Raw genomic sequence first — 20,742 nt, forward strand, 5'->3', positions numbered from 1 at the left:
AGGGGGCGCTTTCAACAGCAGTAACCAAAGCATCTATATAAGCCAACCTGCCAAACGTTGATATCACAGCCAGCTATTGCACTTCACACTCTAAATAAAAAATGGAACGCTTGGCAGGATCTTGTCTGATTATGCTGTTTCCATTCTCATTCCTCATTGGAATACAAGCGCTTAACTCATCCTTTTTCTCTCCTTCCTCTCTAGGGGCAGCTGCGCCCTGTCGTCCTGATCAGAAGTCTGACCTAGTTCAGTTCATGAAGGCGATGGTGCCGAATAATTCGACATCCTTCATCTGTCAAATGGACGACATTTGGCTCAGTGAAAAAAATATGGTTTCCTGGAACGCTGACACAGATTGTTGCTTGTGGGACGGAGTCACGTGCGATCATATGACAGGTCATGTGATTCGCCTTGAACTTGGCTGCTTGCCCCCAAACCCGACCTGCTCTTCTTCTGCAGGGTCATCAAACAGCACTGAAGTATCCACGTTGGGTTCCCTCAATCATTCTTCTCCTCACAAAGCAGAAAGTCCATCAGAGTCGAATTCAAACATGCTGCTTCAAAATTTGACCAAGTTAAGAGTCCTCATTCTCGATGGGTTAAACATGTCTGGCATTGACGTGAGTAGCTTGAGGAATCTGTCTCCATCTCTGCAAGTCCTCAGCCTCAGTTCCTGCAAATTGCGCGGCACGTTAGCAGCCAAGATTTTCCTTTTGCCTAAGCTGACATGTCTCAATTTATCAGGCAACGAGGAGCTTGCGAGTTACTTACCCGAATCAACTTGGAATAGCTCTCTGAAGGTTTTGGACTTGTCCTCCACGGGCTTCTCTGGGGTATTACCAGAGTCCATTGGCGACCTTCATTCTCTGGAGATACTCTGGCTATACCATTGTAATTTCAATGGCTCCATTCCATCATCAATCGGTAACCTTACACGACTCACCGGATTGGAACTCTCATTCAATGAGCTTAGTGGTCAGGTTCCTCCGACTCTGTCCAACCTTGATCGGCTCACTCTGCTCGATCTTGCCTCCAACAATTTCGGAGGTCCAATACCCGATGTCTTCGACAACAAGACACAACTTCAACGACTGCTTTTCTCACATAACCACTTCGTGGGCCCCATTCCTCCGAGCTTTAAAAATCTTTCCAATCTAGCCCAACTCGACATTTCCAATAACCCCATTGGCGGGTCTATACCATCATCACTGTTCTCTCTTCCGTCCTTGACGAGCCTAGACCTCAGTAAAAATGGGCTTAGTGGTCACATAGGCAAGTTCCTTGCCGCACCCTCATTAGTCCATGTTGATCTGAGTGGTAATCAGTTGCGTGGCTCAATACCAAGCTCAATTTTTCAGCTGGGGAACCTTACATATTTGAGTATCTCAGGAAATAAACTGACCAGTGTTTTAGACCTACGATTGCTGTCGGGACTCAGAAGTCTAACAGATCTTGATCTTTCGGACAGCATTTTGTCACTGAGCAATAGCAAAAATGTTGATTTTGTCTTGCCGCAACTTTCAAAAGTCAGTCTTTCGGGGTGCAATATTACTGCAATCCCTGCATTTTTGAGAAATTCAACCAGCGTGGAGTGTTTAGACCTGTCGCGCAACATAATCCACGGTGATATCCCTCCATGGATGTGGGATGTTGGGACCAGGTCATTGTCTTATCTCAATGTGTCTCACAACCTCCTCACTAGCTTCGAACAAGTTCCATGGGAAAATCTTATAATCCTCGACCTGAATTCGAACTTGATCCAAGGGCCATTTCTGCCGCCATCACTCCCGAATTTGGTTCTCATCTTCTCGCTGGCTAGCAATCGAGTGACTGGCTATATCCCTGGCTCTATTTGTGAAATGAAGGGCCTACAAATTCTTGACCTCTCTGGCAATAATTTCACTGGAACAATCCCTCAATGCCTAGGGAACATCAGCGACAAACTTTTAGTGTTGGATCTGCAAGAAAATGGACTTTCCGGCACTATCTCACTCACATTCGGCAAAAATGCTGTCCTGAGAAGTCTTCACCTCAATGGAAACAAATTTGAAGGCCTGTTGCCGCGCTCTGTAATCAATTGCACGCAACTTGAAGCACTAGTTCTCAGTGGTAACAAGTTGAATGACACTTTCCCAAGATGGTTGGAAACACTTCCTAGCCTGCGGGTCTTGGTCTTGCGATCAAACAGACTTCACGGCTCCATAGGCAACCCCGGAACTGAACTTCCCTTTCCGCAGTTGCGCATTCTTGACCTTTCCTCCAATGAGCTCACCGGTCCTTTGCCCAGCACCTACTTTGTAAATCTGAAAGCAATGATATCGACTGATCAGGATGGATCCAAGTTGCGATACATGGACCAAGGTTACTACCAGGATTCCATAAATGTGACGATGAAAGGACTTGAAGTGCATCTCCCAAAAATCCTACTGACCCGAACGACCGTTGATTTATCAAGCAACAAGTTCCAGGGAAGGATTCCAGATGTAATAGGTGAGCTAGGATTACTGAAGGGGCTCAACCTTTCTCATAATAATCTTGAAAGCCATATACCATCATCTTTGGGCAACCTTTCTGAGCTTGAATGGCTGGATCTTTCTTCAAATGATCTTAGTGGGGCGATACCAATCGAATTGACAAAACTCACATTTCTGGAGGTCCTAAATGTCTCTTCCAATCAATTAATAGGATCGATTCCTCGAGGGAAACAATTCAACACATTTCAAGCCGAATCCTATCTTGGGAACCCAGGATTGTGCGGGTTTCCATTGTCCAAATCTTGCACAGATTCCAGGGCGCCGGGGAAGCTTCCCGTCCTGCCTGAAGGCGGGATCCACTCGTTCTTTGCAGATTTTGTCAGACCAGAGGCCGTGGAAATAGGATTATTATGTGGCATAGTGGTTGGACTAGTCATGAGCAACTCGCGATATCTTAGATCCTTTTGGCGAGCAAAGAGGGAAGTCAGAAAGATAGCTAGGAAACATATTTCTCCAATGGGGCCTTCAAACGGCACGACATATTAGCCATGGTAGCGGATTAGTGTTGCCATAAAAAGAAAAAAAGAAAAAAAGATTGGAAGTGTAAAACAGTGTTGCCCAATGGTGTGACTCGTTCACGCGAATGGTGAATCTTAGGACTATGTAAAAAGTTGCGGAATAACTTCAAAAAATAATATTCCATACAAAAAAAGTTCATTGAATGTTGCAAAAACACAAAAAAGATGATAATCGTAAACCCCATCTAAGCTGTGACGAGGAGCATTCGTCGTCAGTGTTCATTAGAAAAATCGACACCGGCAACTCAGTTGCAAGCCAAAGAGCAACGTGGGAGACGTTAATAGGTGTCATCGTAAACATAATTCATGGGGCTGTTTCACAAATCACAAGTTAAGGGACTCGAAAGTTACCATGGGGCAAATATGATGAATGATTGGGAAGACCAATGAAATCAAACTTTAATGTGTGATATTACTTTTTTTAAGGGATTATTTATCCCCACAACGTTGTTAATGGTCACCAGAAAATTTCCTCTAAGATACAACACAATCTCGATTGAGAATACTAAATAGTAATTCTAGTATTTGTCTAGGGTTTCTCAAGAGAAATAATTAAAATGATTGATGTATTTTTGGAAAGAAAAACTCAAAAAGACTTCATTTTCATTTATTCTACAACTGACATACTTATCTTAGTCTTGATGAGTAGAGGCAACCCTTTAGAAAATGTTGCAAGTGAATAGGTATATTTTTAAAGGTTATCTTGAAAATACATATAAAAATTTGAAATAAAAAATAATAATTAATTTTTTAATAATTCCGAATTTTATCATTTCTAATATACCGAATAAACAAATACAACCTTTCAATTAATAAAGATTATCAAGATAATAGTACGCAATAAAAAATAAAAATAAAAATAATAAATGAGGATTGGTTGGTAATTATCTCTCGCGGAGGATCACCATCGGATTATTTGTATTCTTGACCCCGTCATGTCTAGTTAATCGTCACCGTAGGAGTTGCTTCTTCGTGAAACACCTACTTTACATGCAACGGAGGGTCTTTGGATGTCTTTGTCATGCCAGTAACACCTCACCGTCTAAACATTAGTTTTTCGTCTATTACTCGTCAATGTATTTTCACTTGTCATCCTTCAGGGCGTAGGGCTTATCGTGTTTGGATCTTCATATTCACCAAGCGTTCACTTTCCTAATCGAGTAATTGCGTCTGCATATGCATCTTCTGTTCTACCTTTACCGATCAATGAACACGTTCCCAATTCCTCGCCTATTTCTAAGAATGCCGTTCCGGACCCCTCTCCTATTTCTTGATGATGCTCACATCCCTCCTAATGCCACTTCTTTTGATCGCGCAATTTTTGCTTCCTGAATTATATCATTTGATCCTCAGCCACAGCGTTCTCGACGGCTGCCCTGACCTCCACCTTATCTTGGCACCCATTTTAGTTCCTATCTTTCTCGGATTGTATAAGGAAAAGAAAACATATCAACAATTGTTTGAGGGAAAAACCAATTAAAATTCTTTCAATTATCACTCGTAAATTCCTTGTTTCATCAGATTGTATGAGGAAAATTACTTTTTCTCATGCAAACGTGTTATTTTGGTGCAGACGACACATACGTGAAAAAATAACAAGGGCAAATAAACAAGAAGACTTGAAAACAGCATCAGCCTTCACGGAAGAATCATGCAAACGAGAGAAATCGAGAACGAGATATAGAGAGAGAAAATTGAAAGGCCGATATTCTGCTATGAGATAACTCAACCTAAACTTTGGCCAATTAAGATATGTGAAGCTTTCCCACAATTGTGGAATTCTTTTATCTTGGAGAATACTGAGAAGATGGGTTTATTGTATATCAAGTCCTTGTTAATTTATGGAAAATGTCTCAGAAGGCTTGTCATTGCCACGGCATACTAATGAATGGTATCTTCTCATTGGTAAGGTTTGCAGTTTGGTTTCGATTAGTAGTTCTGGGTGGTCTAAGTTTTCAAATGGGTGCTTGTGAACTTCGGCAACATTCCGAATAAAAAAAAATAAAGAACACGTGGGCAACATATTAAATGGCGCGGTCTTTTTTGATGCAATAGTTTCTCTCTCGATCTCATTTGAATATAATAATGCAGCCGAACCACAGAATTGTAAAGGCTGTAAAAGGAAAGGACAAGATACGCACAGGGTGGTGTTTTAACTTTGAAGGGCTTGGGCACTGCTCTATAATTAGATTAATTAAGGATTAGTTGGTTATGCTGAAAAAGGTGACATTTGACTGATCTGGGACAACTCCTGATATATGCAGCCGCATGAATTTGTTTATTACTTTCTTTTGTTCTCACATTATTCACTCAATGTCAGCACACCTTTTCTGTTTTCATTATAAATGCCTGATGATGCTCCAACAGCGCGAGAGACTATTTGACGGAAATCGCTTGTTGGTGATTATGATGATTAATGCTGACCATGATATAGAGCTGTTGACGTAGGATGGCAATTGTTGACCATTATTACTAAGTGTTGGACACGAAATGAGAGGAGACAAGTGAGGAGGCCAATTGAATATGAATATATGATTGGTAGTTAATTCCACCGATATTTAAAGAGTTGCAATCGCTTGTGAATATGGTGAGATGTGATCATAGAGCATAAAGTTCATTGATTGTAATTGTAACTGTTTGTAACAGCATGAAAAATATTATCTGCCTATTAGAAGTTACTTTGTGTAAACAATAAAAGTTAGTGCGTGCGCATTGTAGAGCATTCACGATCATCAACAAAAAATTATGTGTTTCTAATTTATCAATTTATGTTAGTTTTTAGTATTTGCATTTATTTTCCTTTATTATTCTTGATCCTTGTTACTTAATTCAATTCGTGTCTGAATCACCGCTGAACCCAATTCTTAAAAAACTAAAGATCAACTTTTGGTAAAGTTATCTTATTAATTTCTAAGGAAAAAGTTGGTAATGAAAAAGTTCAAACTCCACGAAAAGAAGTTTCGACCCCTGAATTTATTGTAAAATGAAAAAGAAATTTCAACGCCCACTGAACCAAAAGCTAGATCTTGAGCTTGGGCACGACTCTGCGGCAGAGCTCAAGGTCGTACAGCGTGGCCTAGATCTCATTGTCGCCGGGCTCGACCGCAAATAGAGGAGGGCGGAGGGAACGTGGGACTGCGAAGAAGAAGAGCTGTCGATGGAGTACTTCAGTTTTTTTTTTTTGGTAAAAACGATGGAGTACTTCAGTTCATCACTAGGAAACTACGAAAAGTCAAAAGAAGAAAGAAATAAAATTTTTTTGACTACATCATATTGTTGGAAGTTTGTTTGTAAAACAAACTAAGTGTAAGTTTCCTTATCCCACATAACAAAAATGGAAGGAAGTTGGCTAATTAATAAGTGTGGGGTTTCTTTAGCGTACCTAAAGAAATGATCGAGTGTGGGCTAGATTCCACCATACCAGCGTGCGCAATTACACGATTATTAGGCGTACTTAGCACTTGATGCACTGCGGTTTAATTAGCACTAATCCATTCGTTATTTTTTTCCTTACATTATCTTATTAATTTTAAACAATTCAAAGACTGTTCTTTGTTTATTGAGATTTTTCAGAAATTATTAAAAAAATCGACATTTTATTTATTAAAAAATAATAAGAATAATATATATTTTTAATTATTCCAAATTTTTGTTTGTGTCTCTTCAAGACAACCTTTGAAAAAAATACTTGTTCAATTTTATTCATTTTTTCAACTTCTTCTGAATGGACGGACACCTTTGTTTTTTTTTTGTTCATTTTTTATACCTGGGAACCCAGCCAACCGGCGGCGGTGGGTAAACCCTGGAGTAACGCTAGTGGATGACCCACCACTCCGACGTCACACTTAAGACCCCAAGCGACCGTGAGGGGATTTGAACTTCTCCCATTCGTGAGGGGGAGAGAGCCCAAACCATCGTGGGCATTAAGGCGGTGGTATAGATGCCTTTGTTCATCTAGGCAATTTTTTCGAAAGGATACATTTGTTCACTCTGCAATTTTTCACGAAGAGGTGCCTACTTTTTTAAGACTGATTTATATATATATGTCAATTTTCTAGAAGAGAGTGTGTGACCAATTTTATTTTTTCAAGCATTCTTTTTGAAAAACTACAGCCATCTTTTTAATTTTTTTTCCTAGAGAGATCCTAAAGAAATATTAAAATTGCTGAAACTTTGTTGTATCGTGGAGGATATTTGCCGGTGACCATTAGCAACTTTGTAGGGCAAATAAATCCTTAAAGAAAGTAATATCACGTATCAAAGTCTGACTTGATTATTCTAAAGATCCGAATTTATTGTTCAATCTATTTCGAAGCCATATTTTCCCAACACATATCATTGATCATGTCATGTAAGATGAGCAAAGTTGACCAGTCCTCCATGTAAACAATTTTAGCTAGATAAACTAAATTTGAAAATCATCAAAAATTTTAAGGTTATATTAATCAAATCAAAAAGTTAAAACTAAATAATGATATGTATAATATATTTAGGACTTTTTAGATAATCTTTTCTTAAAAATATTATAGTCAAATTTATTTAATGGCAATGACCACCGAATTCAAAAGCACTATGGAATTAAAAACGTTATAGTCAAATTCATGTAATGACTATGATCACCGAATTAAGAAAACACTCAAAATTTGTTTAATGACCACCGAATTACCAAGACTATTTTTCTCGGTTGAAATTATTAATGGACCCTGATTTACCGCACGGAAGTTAGCTAAAAGAAAACATTAAGCAAAGACCTTTTTTGGTCCAATACATCTTGGAAGTAAGATTAAAAAAAAAAAATCATTAAACCAAAGACTTCAATTGGTCAAGTCGTTGGAGCCGGTCATTCCCAACTTTAGTACCTATTCTGCAATATGCTTTTCTTTCTTTCCGATGATAGGAAGATGAGAACCATGCTCAAAATTGGTCAAGTCGTGGGAGCCGGTCAAATCTTCAGCATTGCGATGCTAAGATGATAAGAACCATGTTATAAATTTCTAGTTGTGTTCATACAGAATGAACTGCGTCAAACCCACCTATTTTTCTCCTTGTCTAGACCAACTCCAAAGATTCATTTCCTCCTTGTCCGACTATATTAAAATTTATTTACTTATTACAAAGTAGAATTCCCAATGACTTGTTATATATGATGTAGAATTGTAGATTATTATAGAGTTAATATTCTGAAAAACCTCAAACTGTTACACTTATAACAAATTTACCCCAAACTATTTTTTTGACCACCAAAAATCCCAAACTAGTATACCTTTGACAAATTTACCTCAAACCAGTATACTTGTGACAAATTTACCTTATGATATTTTTCATTAAATTTTATTGTCAAATTATTAAGTTAAATTACACGTGACAATTAACTAGTATATCGATTTAGGATTTTATGCATCATTTGTCACAGTTTACAATTTTTGTGATTTTTTTGTGGTATTAATCTAATTTAGCGGATGATATATTTGTCACAAATTTATCAATTTAGAGTTTTTTGTGGTCGAATAAATTAGTTTAAGGTAAAATTGTCGTAAATGTACCAGTTTAGGGTTTTTTTATAGTCAGTCGGGGTAAATTTGTCACAAATGTACCAGTTTGGGGTTTTCCATGGTAAAAAAAATGATTTGAGGTAAATTTGTCACAGGTGTACTAGTTTGAGGGTTTTTTTAGGGTATTAACCCATTATTATATTGTATGTGTTTCTTCTTTTCTTAGTCTATGATTTTTCTAAACAAAGCACGTCATAGCGGAAAAAACTAGTGTGACTACTTAAGGATGTAGATCAAACATTTCGTGATTTAAATATTGGACAGTAATTTTGGCATATGAATTGACCCGTGTATATGGGTGCAAGTAAAACTACATACTAATCGAATTGCTTCACTCCTAAACTCTACCAAAAAACTGCTCCACCACCATTTCAGCCCCTTTTATCAGCCTCAAATGCCTGCCACCCCCAGTGATTTAGGTATAATTAGGCGGTTTGGATGATAGCATGTCGTGCAATGAAAAAAACTGAATTTTACAATTAAAATTGAGTATTTATAGCAGGCCTAATACCCTAAAAAACCCATAATTTTAACTTAGTTCTAATCTTACCATAAACTTTTTTTCATTTAATAAAAAGCATTGGACTTTTGGTTCTGTCCCAATTCTAATCTAATTTTATTTTTTGTCTTATAAAAAACCAAAAGTTTTAGATCATTTTTACCAAAAAAAAAAAAAAAAAGTTTTAGATCAAGTCTCATTTTTACTTTCAACTTTTTTTCTCATAAAAAACCATCAACTTTTACTTGAGTCCCATATTAACCTAGTTAACCCTGCATTCAAAATCACTTTCAATTATGTGGCATTTTCACATCATTATTCTAGTTTTTCCCCAAATTTCATATCCAAGAAAATGTCTTTTGAGGATGAATTTCTATTTAAGCCCAAATGACATCTCATTGGATCTGAAATTTGGGTTAAAATTTGAGCAATTAGGATTAGTTTTTTCAACCATTCTTACTTATGAGAGAGTCTTCCTTCTATCTTGCTTAGGGATTTTCGATTTTGCATTTAGTTTTCAATCATTCATGGTCAAAGAGCTCACGCTTGAGACACTCAACTCGGGACACTTGAGCAGCTCGCTTGGGAGTTTTCAATCTCTCAATTGTTAAGAGAAATTTTGAATGAAGAGTCAATGGGGGCAGCTTTAGGACTCAAGTAGAAGTTCATGATTTTTTTTATGAAACAAAAAAAAAAAAATTGTGGTAGAATTAAGACCAAACAAAAAGTTGATGATTTTTTTTTTTGACAAAAAGAGTTTAAGTTAGAATTGGGACTACCCCTGATGTTGGAGTTTTTTTATGAGATAAACAAATTAGAGTAGAATTAGGATTGGACCTAAAGTTGAAGATTTTATGGGGTATTAAATTTTCAATTTAGTAAGAAATCTTCTGAAACAACTTTTCTTACTCACTATTGAATAGTTGGTAAGAGATTAAGAAGTTCAACCGTTTGAATCCATGATAGATAAGATTACTAGTGCATTGTTTTTTTTTTTTTTTTTTACTAACTATGTATGCTCTAATTTCCTTTCAAATGTTATTGGGTATATTACCAGAAAAGAAAAATATACGGGATCTAATAATGGATGACATACCATTAAAGAACCTTACATGAGGGTTCCGTCAAAACACCATTAACAATTCATATAGGTTTGTGCTTTTTCATCCATTTTTTGGCTTTTGGACACCCATACGACCTTGAATTAACTCAATTATCTATTGTGGGTCCCACTTCATTCAAGATTATTTACTCTTTTTTTTCCTTCATTTTTTTCTTTCAAATTTACCAAGAGACAAATCTACTATGTTCAACTTAAACAATTGAGATTCGCTCCAGTGGCCACTCTTCCAACATGGAAGGGGGAGGTCCCTTCTCAAGAGGGGATGGGATGAGGACGCGTGAATTTCAAGAGTGGGTTTCGACTCCCACGCTTGCAAGAGGCAGGGCAAAAATCTGAGAGTGAGTGTAGAGTAGGAATAAAGTAGGACTGACAAAAAGAAAAAAAAAACTTAAACAATAAATTTTAAGGTTGAATATGGGGATTTACTCTTGATTTAAGATTATTTCTTAACTTTTTTTTTCTTCTTTTTCAGTTTTCTCTTTTTTTCTTTTGCTCCCTTCTATGACAAAATTGGTTTCCCTCTTTTCCAAACTATTAGTTTAAAAAAAATCAAAGTACAAGTAAAAATAAAAGAATCGTCGACTACTTTTAATGAATGCATTCGGTTTAATTTTTAACTTTAACGTGTATAATTACATTGTAATCCATGTATTGTAACTATTTAAATTTCGTTTTATTTGGTGAATCTAATATTCTAACTTTTATTTATTTTTCATGCCATCAATGCACTATTTTTTGTAAAGATTTTTAGACAAATTTAAGAAAATGACAAAATTCAATGCATTCAAAATTCTAAACATCCCTTATTATCATGCAAATTCAAAAGAAAATGCTTCTAATTATGACAATTGTAATTGCATTATAAGACGTTCCATTCAAACCATTTGCAGATACATAGTTTTTGGCAATCCTAAATGCATCAAAATTTCCAAAGAAAGAGAAAAGAAAAGGTAAGAAATAATCACAAATCTGGAACGTGCAAGGTAAATTATGGTCAATTTAAGGTGATAGAGGGTGTCAAAAGTCACAAAAGAAATGGAAAAAGCGTGAGTCATATATAACCGGTCTAATATTCTGAACCCGAAGTCCAAGCAGCGTGCTGGTGAAGTAGTTGAACGGTGTTCTGGAAGTCATTTGCCTTGAAAGTCTTACCCAATCAAATTTATTATTATTTCATTTCTCTATCCAAAACAGAAAAAGAAAAAGAAGACAATGAATATTTAATTTAACATGCCATGCCAACATGTCATATATAGGGATCATTATTAAAAGAAGTCATAAATATATTGTATGGATATTAATTTAGTTCTAAACATTTTAATTCGGTTAATTTAGTCTTAAATCTTCGATTTGTCAATATAATTCTTCCGCCCAATCGTCGTTAGAAATAGTTGATGTGGATGCACATCGTTCTTAGGTGGCACAGTTGTTGCCTAAGCACACATGGAAATTTTTTATAATTCTTTGATAATTTTTTGATTTTTTGTTTTCTTACCTTTCTTTTTATTGTGGACCGACGACCCCCATGGGCTTTCATTGTGGCAGATGAGGGCTGTGACACCCTAGCTAAATTTGGGTCAGGTGAGGGCGCCGTATCCCTTGCTTGTGAATAGTGACCTCTGCTAACTATTGCCGAGGCGCAGATTGGCAAAAGGAAATAAGGAAAAAGGAAAAAATAAAAAAGAAAGAAAAGAAAAGGGAAAAAAAATCTCAATTATTTTAAGTACACTTTCAAAATACATAACATGGGTGTGCATATTGTTTGATAAATTTTGCTAGTTCAACATTTCAACGTTTGGAACGAGTGAGATGCTCAAGAGATTCACTTTCAAGATTCCAGATCCTTGCATTGAAGAAAATTCGATATCAATATGCTGGTTACTAGTATAATTAGGTCCACCTAAAGTTAGAAAAATATATATTAGAATAAAAAGGGCGGCTAGCACAATTATATTCTAATTTTATTGGGAATTTTGTCGCAATTATATATATCTAGGTATGTATGTATGTATGTATGTCAATACACACGCATCCGGGAAATCAGTGATTGAGCTCTTGACACTCCTATGAATGAAAATCATAGTAGATATTACTCCATTGGGTTTGTCTTTGTAAAAACGCGATTCGGATTTTATGAGAGGACCATACATAAACATCCTACATTAGCATTTTATTAATTTTTTGTCAAGCGAAAATTGAAAGAAGACATTGGAACCGTCTGCGAAATTTCAAGAAGTATCGTACATAATAGAACAAGCTCTCTGTCTCTATCATGCTATAGTGAAACCAACGATTCTAATGCTCTTCTAAATTTTCAAAATCATCTTGATAATGCTTATATCAACAAATGACATACATATTTCAACTTTTAGGTTCACGACATGTTGAGTTGCATCTAGTTGGTCTGTTTGTGCCTTTCCGCTAATGTGGTGGGCTACCTAATTGCATTCTTTATTTTAACGTTCCCCTTTTGCATGCCTTGTCCTCCCCTCATTGGCATAATATCTTTTTCAAGCCCCATGCCAAGCTCTACCTTTTAGTTGCTTTACATATGAAGGATTCGGAGGTCCAGATGAGGCCTCGGATGTAGCCTTATAATGTCATGCTAAGGACGGTGTTGAATTTATTTAAAAACCTGCTAGCAACGAATTAAAATGGCTTGCCATCTAAGTGTAGTCAACTCGAGTGGGGCAGGTAGATTTCCAGGAGTAGAGCAAGACCTTTGAGTGTGAATCTATTTAGGGTGTGCATGACAAAATTTCTATTTTAGAAATCAATTTTTGACTGAAAATTGATTTTCTTATTTCTATTCCTCGAATGAGTTTTCGAATAAAGAAATACGTTTGACAATAACTTAAAATTTATATTTCAAAAATAGAAATTTGTTTAATAATAGAATAAAATTTCTATTTCTAGGTGGCAGTGGTCGGCATTTGGCAATCAACGGTGAGTGGTTGGCGTCCAATGACTAGTGGCTGGTGGTGGGTGGGTGCTGTCTAGCGACAAGAGTGAATGATGAGAAGAGTTTTTATTTCTCACTTTTGTTCTAGAAATAGAAAAGCTAAAAATTTTAGCTTAAGCTTTCTATTTCAAATCACTTTTTAGAATAGAAATCTGTTCAGAAACAGAAAATGAAATTGCGTTAACAACAAATTTCTGTTTCAAACCTGTTTCAAATAATAGAAAAAAAATAGAGAAATAGAAATTTGTCATGCATACCCTTAGTCAACTTGAGTGGGGTCGGGTTGAGGAATAGACCGAGTCCTTTGAGTGTGAATGGTCAGGTTGATTTTTACGAACAAAATGGGTCCTTTGAGTGTGAATCATTCTAGTCAACTTGAGTGGGGTCAGGTTAATTTTCAAGAGCAGAGAGCGGGTCCTTTGAGTGTGAATCTATCACCTTCAATCTTAAATTAAAGTTGCACGAAATATCTTGTGATTTTCTTGGTTTTTACCGATGTCTTTCCTCTTTGAGAATGATAAATTTTTGCTCCAAATGAGTTAGTCTAGTCTAGGTAAAAATATTGAAAATTAAGGGTCAATTTGTTTCCCAAAAATAAATGATTTAAACAATATTTTCCTAAAAATCATCAGTTTTATCATTTGCAAAAATGGATGAACTAAATATATATTTATTGTCCACGGAGATGTTTAGATATAAATTGCATCAACGATCAATACAATTTTTATTGACTAATTATTTTAAACAATATAAGTATTCATTCTAAAAAAATAAAATTTAAATTACTTATTTTTCGTAAAATACTTGTAACTAAAGTTATCCAATGTCTTCTTTTTAAGTGTCGTCCGTTTGATTTGACTCCCTTGCTTTAATGCGCTGCTGCTGGCCATGAAGATTTGAGGATTCGCTTTTGACAGGGTAACTATCACAAAAAGTCTCAAATTTATCGTACGGATGTCAATTTAGTTAGAAACTTCTAATTTGACCGATTGAATCCTAAAACTTTTGACGATTTGCCAATATAGTTAGTCTAGCTCCTTCTGACCCGCAATTGCTGAGGTCTACGCTTGAACAGACCCGTTATGTTACTACAAACGTTTTTCTAGCTCAAATGCACGGAAGCAGCGGAGAACCACAAGACGTCCTTCGGGTGGAGGCCCATTTAGAATCCTCCTCATCGTCGACATCATTTTGTTTACGCATACTTTAACGACCCAAACGTTGGATTTATGTGCATGAGTCGAGTCTGGGGTCTGGTCAGGCGTCATTTCGCATGCAATGTTCTAGTGACTGATGATGTCTGAACAACAACGTAAGCATCTGTGGAACCCCTAGTCCTAAGTCGCTAAATAAAGCCCCGTTCTGACCAAAAGAATAAAATGAAAAAGTAAAGCCCTCGTTGCTACCAACTCGCAAGAACTTAAATGAAAATGCACCTCTCTCTTCGACCCCGTACACAACAGGAAGCAAATCTACCTCATAAAAAGGATAAATGCACCCTCAAATCATCAAAGACTTAGGCTCCATTTGTTTCGCGAAAAATGTGGCGTTCTAGAAAATATTTTCCAAGTCATTTTTCTAGAAAATGTAATTAATTTCCGGTGTTCGGATGAAACCTAAAAATGAAGTGGAAAATATATTTTGCTATTCGGTAAGGAAAATATTTTCTTCATATACTCTTTTTATTTATTTTATTTTTAAAATGGATTTTTCATATTTTTAAAACTTGATTTTTAATTATTTTTATTTTTAAAATCTATTACTAATTTTTTCATTTTTATTTTTCTTTGTTTTCCATCTTCTTCTTTCTTGGCCGATCGCTAGTCACGGCAATGGCCCGCGATCGACCACCGGCGAGCCTCGAGCTTGCCGACGATCACGAGGCATGCCACTCCCTAGATTGGCGAGTGGGAGCGTCGAGCTCGAGGTTCACTGGCGACGGGCGACAACTAGCCAAGAAAGAAGAAGATGGGAAACAAAGAAAAGAAAAAGAAAATAAAAGAAAAAGGAAATTAAAAATAATTCGAATTAAAAAAAGAAAAAAAATTAAAAAACAATTTGAATAAAAAAAGAAAAGAAGAAGAAGAAATGTGAGGAAAAAGTGAGGATTTGTAGAGGTGTGAGAAAAGAAAGATCAAGTGATGAAAATGTTTTCATTATTCAAAAGAGGAAAACATTTTCCCCTAATTTTGGAAGATTTTTTTCTTTTCATGGAAAACATTTTCCCCAAAGAAAGTTATGCTCTGTCAAACGAACACCGGAAAATCCAGAAAATGTTTTTCCGAAAATTATTTTCCGTGAAATGAACAGAACTTAAGACGTTTTCCGGAAATTATTTTTCATGAAACGAACGGAGCTTAAATCTTTTGGAACGAGATCTCCATCAGCAAGAAGAAGCGATCTCTTCCTGTTTGGTAATAGACAGAGCAATCGATATCTATTCTGGAGGTTGACACCCAAACGGGGGGAAAAGCAAAGTGCTGTCTAATGTTCACTTCGGGCTGAGCAAAGGTGTCCTGTTACTTACAGTGACCTCTACAAACATTTCATTTCTTGTCCCGTTTGTAGGATTATCTTCGGCATCCCGTGGAACATTGGATCATCTCCTCTTGTGATTTTCCAATATTGTGGACAGATGCCAGGAAGATCCCAATGGTGATTTAATTTTGACTTGCAGACAAAGAATCGCATGCTCGGAACGAGCACATTTCTCATGTACAAAAATAAACGGTTGATAGAGGGCAGCTATCAGTCTCTCCAGGATTCTTGGTGGTTGTAGGAAAATTACGGAGGAATTTCCTAGTTTAAGTGGTCCAATGCCTTTGAGGAATAACGGAAAATTTTAAACAAAGACCTGGCAGTCCTAGTTTATGCGGTTTCCACGAGGGTAACCAACACATCTATATAAGCCAACTCTGCAAAATGTTGGCATCACGGCCAGCTATTACACTTACTCCCTACATAAAAAATGGAACGCTTGATAGGATCTTGTCAGATCATCCTGCTTCTGTTCTTATCCCTCATTGGAATTCAAGCCCTTAACTCTTCATTTTTCTCTCCTTCCTCTCTAGGGGCAGCAGTACCCTGTCGCCCTGATCAAAAGTCTGACTTGCTTCATTTCATGAACACAATGATGCCTAATAATTCGACGTCCTTCTTCTGTCAAACGGACGGCATTCCCACTGTACCAAAGATGCTTTCCTGGAATGCTGACATGGATTGTTGCTCATGGAAGGGAGTCGTGTGCGATCAGATGACAGGTCATGTGATTCGCCTTGAACTTGGCTGCTCCCCCATAAACCCGACCTGCTACTCTTCTGCAGGGTCTTCAAACAGCACTGAACTATCTACATTGGATTCCCTCAATCTTTCTTCTCTTCACAAATCAGAAAGGCCATCAGGGTCAAATTCCAATATGCTGCTTCAAAACCTGACCATGTTAAGAGTGCTCATTCTCGATGGGTTAAACATGTCTGGCATTGACCTGAATCGCTTGATGAATCTCTCTCCATCTCTGGAACTCCTCAGCCTCAGATATTGTAAATTGCGTGGCCAGTTAGCAGCAAACTTTTTCCTTTTGCCAAAGCTGACATGTCTCAATTTATCAGGCAACAAGGAGCTTTCGGGTTACTTACCTGAATCATCTTCGAACAGCTCTTTGAAGGTTTTGGACTTGTCCTTTACAGGCTTCTCTGGAGTATTACCAGAGTCCATCGGCGACCTGCACTCTTTGGAGATACTCTGGCTATGCCATTGTAATTTCAATGGCTCAATTCCATCGTCAGTTGGTAACCTAACGCGACTCACTGGATTGGATTTCTCATTCAATGAGCTTAGTGGTCAGGTTCCTCCGACTCTGTCCAACCTCAATTGGCTCACTCTGCTCGATCTTTCCTCCAACAATTTCATAGGTCCAATACCCAATGTCTTCGACAACAAGACACAACTTCAACGACTGCTTTTCTCACATAACCACTTCGCGGACCCCATTCCTCCGAGCATAAAGAATCTTTCCAATCTAGCCCAACTTGACATTTCCAATAACCTCATTCATGGGTCTATACCGTCATCACTGTTCTCTCTTCCATCCTTGACGAGCCTAGACCTCAGTAACAATAGGCTCAGTGGTCACATCGGTGAGTTCCTTGCTGCACCCTCATTAGACCATGTTGACCTGAGTGGTAATCAGTTGGGTGGCTCAATCCCGAGCTCAATTTTTCAGCTTGGGAACCTTACTCACTTGAGTATCTCAGCAAATAACTTGACCGGTGTTTTAGACCTACGATTGCTCTCGAGACTTAAAAATCTGACAGATCTTGATCTTTCAGACAACATTTTGTCACTCAGCAATAGTGAAAATGCCGAGCATGTCTTGCCGAACCTCTCTAAAGTCCGTCTTTCTGGCTGCAATATTACTGAAATCCCTGCATTCTTGAGAAATTCTACCAGCGTAGATTGGATGGACCTGTCGAGCAATAAAATCCATGGCAATATCCCGTCATGGATGTGGGATGTCGGGACTGAGTCACTGTCTTATCTCAATATCTCTCACAACTCCCTCACTAGCTTCAAACAAGTTCCATGGAAAAATCTTTTATTTCTTGACCTGCATTCGAACTTGATCCAAGGGCCGGTTCTACCTCCACCACTCCCAAATTCGGTTCTCTTCTTCTCGCTAGCCAACAATCAATTGACTGGCTATATCCCTAGTTCTATTTGTGAAATGAAGGACCTGCAATTTCTTGACCTCTCTCGTAACAATTTCACTGGAACAATCCCTCAATGTCTAGGGAACGTCAGCGACAGCCTTTTAGTGTTGGATCTGCAAGAAAATGGACTTTCTGGCACAATCTCACTCACATTCAGCAAAAATGCTGTCCTGAGCAGTCTTCACCTCAATGGAAACAAATTTGAAGGCCTGTTGCCGCGCTCTCTAATCAATTGCAAGCAGCTTGAAGTGCTGGATCTCGGTGGTAACAAGTTGAACGACACTTTTCCAAGATGGTTGGAAACACTTCCTAGCCTGCAGGTCTTGGTCTTGCGATCAAACAGATTTCACAGCTCCATAGGCAACCCCGGAACTGAATTTCCCTTTTCGCAGTTGCGCATTCTCGACCTTTCCTCCAATGAGCTCACGGGTCCTTTGCCCAGTGCCTATTTTGTGAACCTGAAAGCAATGATGTCGACTCATCAGGATGGATCGGAGACGCGATACATGGATCAAGGTTACTACCAGGAATCCATAAATGCGACAATAAAAAGGACATGAAACGCCTCTCCCCAAAATCCTTGTGATCCTGACGACTATTGATCTGTCATGCAACAAGTTCCAAGGAATGATTCCTGATGTGATAGGAGAGCTAGGATCACTCGTGGGGCTCAACCTTTCTCATAATAATCTCGAAGGCCATATGCCATCATCTTTGGGGAAACTTTCCGAGCTTGAATGGTTGGATCTTTCTTCAAATAAGCTTAGTGGGACGATACCAAGCAAATTGACAAATCTCACATTTCTAGCAGTCCTAAATGTCTCTTCCAATCTACTAACAGGATCGATTCCTCAGGGGAACCAATTCAACACATTTCAAGCAGAATCATATCGTGGCAACCCAGGACTGTGCGGGTATCCGTTGTCCAAAACTTGTACTAATTCGAGGGTGCCAGGGGAGCCTCCTGTCCTGCCTGAAGGCGGGGCACACTCGTTCTTTGCAGAAATTCTCGAATCAGGTGCTGTGGAAATAGGATTAGCATGTGGCATAGTTCTCGGGCTGATCATGAGTAATTTGCGATATTTGAGATCCTTTCTGTGAGCAAAGAGGAAAGTCAGGAGGACATGAAATAGAAGTTGCGGTGGCTGATTAGTGTTGCTGTATAAAGAAGGTTAAAAGTGAAAGGTAGTGGTGTTAAATCGGGAATCGTAAGACTTTGTAAATAGTTGTGGAATAACTAAAATACAAAGAAAAGTTTTTTTTTTTTTTTTTTTGGTAACCGAGACTCCGCCACATATCCCCCATGCCTGAATGGTTCCTGAGGACCGGGCCCCTATATCTCGAAAAGACTAGCACAACAACTCACCACCATGACCCTCCACTTAAATCGCTAGCAACGCAGGGTTTGAACTCTCAACCTCGCGATGAAATATGGACTTTTAACCAACTGTGTTACCCATGGATGAGTTAAAAAAAAGTAGTTTTTTTTTTTATCGGTTCTCTACTCTACACTCACTCTCAGACTTTTGCCCTACCTCTTGTAGGACGTGGGAGTCGAAACCCACTCCTGAAACTTACGCGTTCCACCCATATTCCCCCTGAGAATGTGAGAAAAAAAATAGTTATGTGCTGCAAAAACACATAAAAAATATATATATATATATATATATATATATATATATATATATATAAATATAATTATCTTAAACCCCATCCAGGCCGTGACTATGAGTCTCCTTCGGCGTTGTTCACCAGAAAAATCAATAACGGTGACTCAGTCGCAAGCCAAAGAGCAACTCAAAGATGTAAACAGGTGTTGCTGTACACGTAATTCGTGGGGGCTGCTCCACAAATCACAATTTAAAGAAACTCAAAAGTTACCGTGTGGACAGGAGATGCACCAATCTCATCCCTTTCTCCTCATAATCAAGTTTTACTAATTTTGAGGTCGGTGCGCATAAGGATGCGAGATAAGAGACTCACGCATCGCAAGAGAATTTAGGTGGCGTATTCAATTGGTTAATAGCTCGTTGATTTTTAATTTTTCTTTTCTCTTGAATGTGCTTCTAATGCATTTATATGATAATAGGTTATATGTTCTGACTTGGTCTCTCCTTTTGATGATTTTTCTAAGATAAAGGTATTAAAAGATTAGACATACGAGTATATAACCCAATTAAATGGACAACCGAAGGGAAAAAAAGATTAACAGATTGAACAAGGTCAAAGAGGAATGGTTATATGTCCAGACAATTTGACTTGTACCTCAGTCTTAGAGTTACATTACCATTTCCCAAAAGCGGATATATTAACGCGTGTAACTTCAAGCAAGTCTAATTAACTTTAGTCTAATGAATTTAAAGTGAAACCAAATCGAGATAAATCAATGAACTTGTTACTATGCATATGATAACATAAATATGGTACGCATGTTGCCATTTCATGGCATAAATTATGCATTTTTGGATCACACTCAACACGCGTAGAATAACAAAAAGCCAATACAAGCATGCAGGTTGGCCAAAATGTCGCGACCCACCCAGGCCGATTACATGAATCCGAACTTATTTGATCAAGGGGACCGCCCAAGCAAATGGGCATCCAAGTTGGATTGGAACGCCAGATTTTTATTCCTTTTCTTTTTACTAGTGAAAAAGACAACATGCAGGCCCTTAGAAAATGTTTTTGGAACTATTTGAAAATGGTATTGACATGAAATAATCGAACATTAAGTGGTATATTTTTTGTCAAAATATGAAGTACATTATGTCAAACCAGATACCACGTGTAAATGTTTCGGTGACAAGGAGGTTCTGCTGGGAAAACTCAACATGTCAAACTGAAA

General features: G+C 37.7%; 2 protein-coding genes across 2 annotated transcripts; both read left to right on the plus strand.

The window, feature by feature from the left end:
* Positions 1-263: 263 nt before the first annotated feature.
* LOC104451972 (receptor-like protein 35) lies at positions 264-3,020 on the plus strand. The gene has a single exon (XM_010066513.2). The coding sequence runs from the start codon at positions 264-266 to the stop codon at positions 3,018-3,020; it is 2,757 nt and encodes a 918-aa protein (XP_010064815.2).
* Positions 3,021-16,321: 13,301 nt separating this feature from the next.
* On the plus strand, positions 16,322-18,998 carry LOC104451973 (receptor like protein 22). The gene is made up of 2 exons (XM_039314547.1): positions 16,322-18,413; positions 18,739-18,998. Exons 1-2 carry the CDS (start codon positions 16,322-16,324, stop codon positions 18,996-18,998), a joined length of 2,352 nt encoding a protein of 783 aa, XP_039170481.1.
* Positions 18,999-20,742: the final 1,744 nt, after the last annotated feature.

Source organism: Eucalyptus grandis, chromosome 6, assembly GCF_016545825.1.
Source record: "Eucalyptus grandis isolate ANBG69807.140 chromosome 6, ASM1654582v1, whole genome shotgun sequence".
Lineage (NCBI taxonomy): Eukaryota > Viridiplantae > Streptophyta > Magnoliopsida > Myrtales > Myrtaceae > Eucalyptus > Eucalyptus grandis.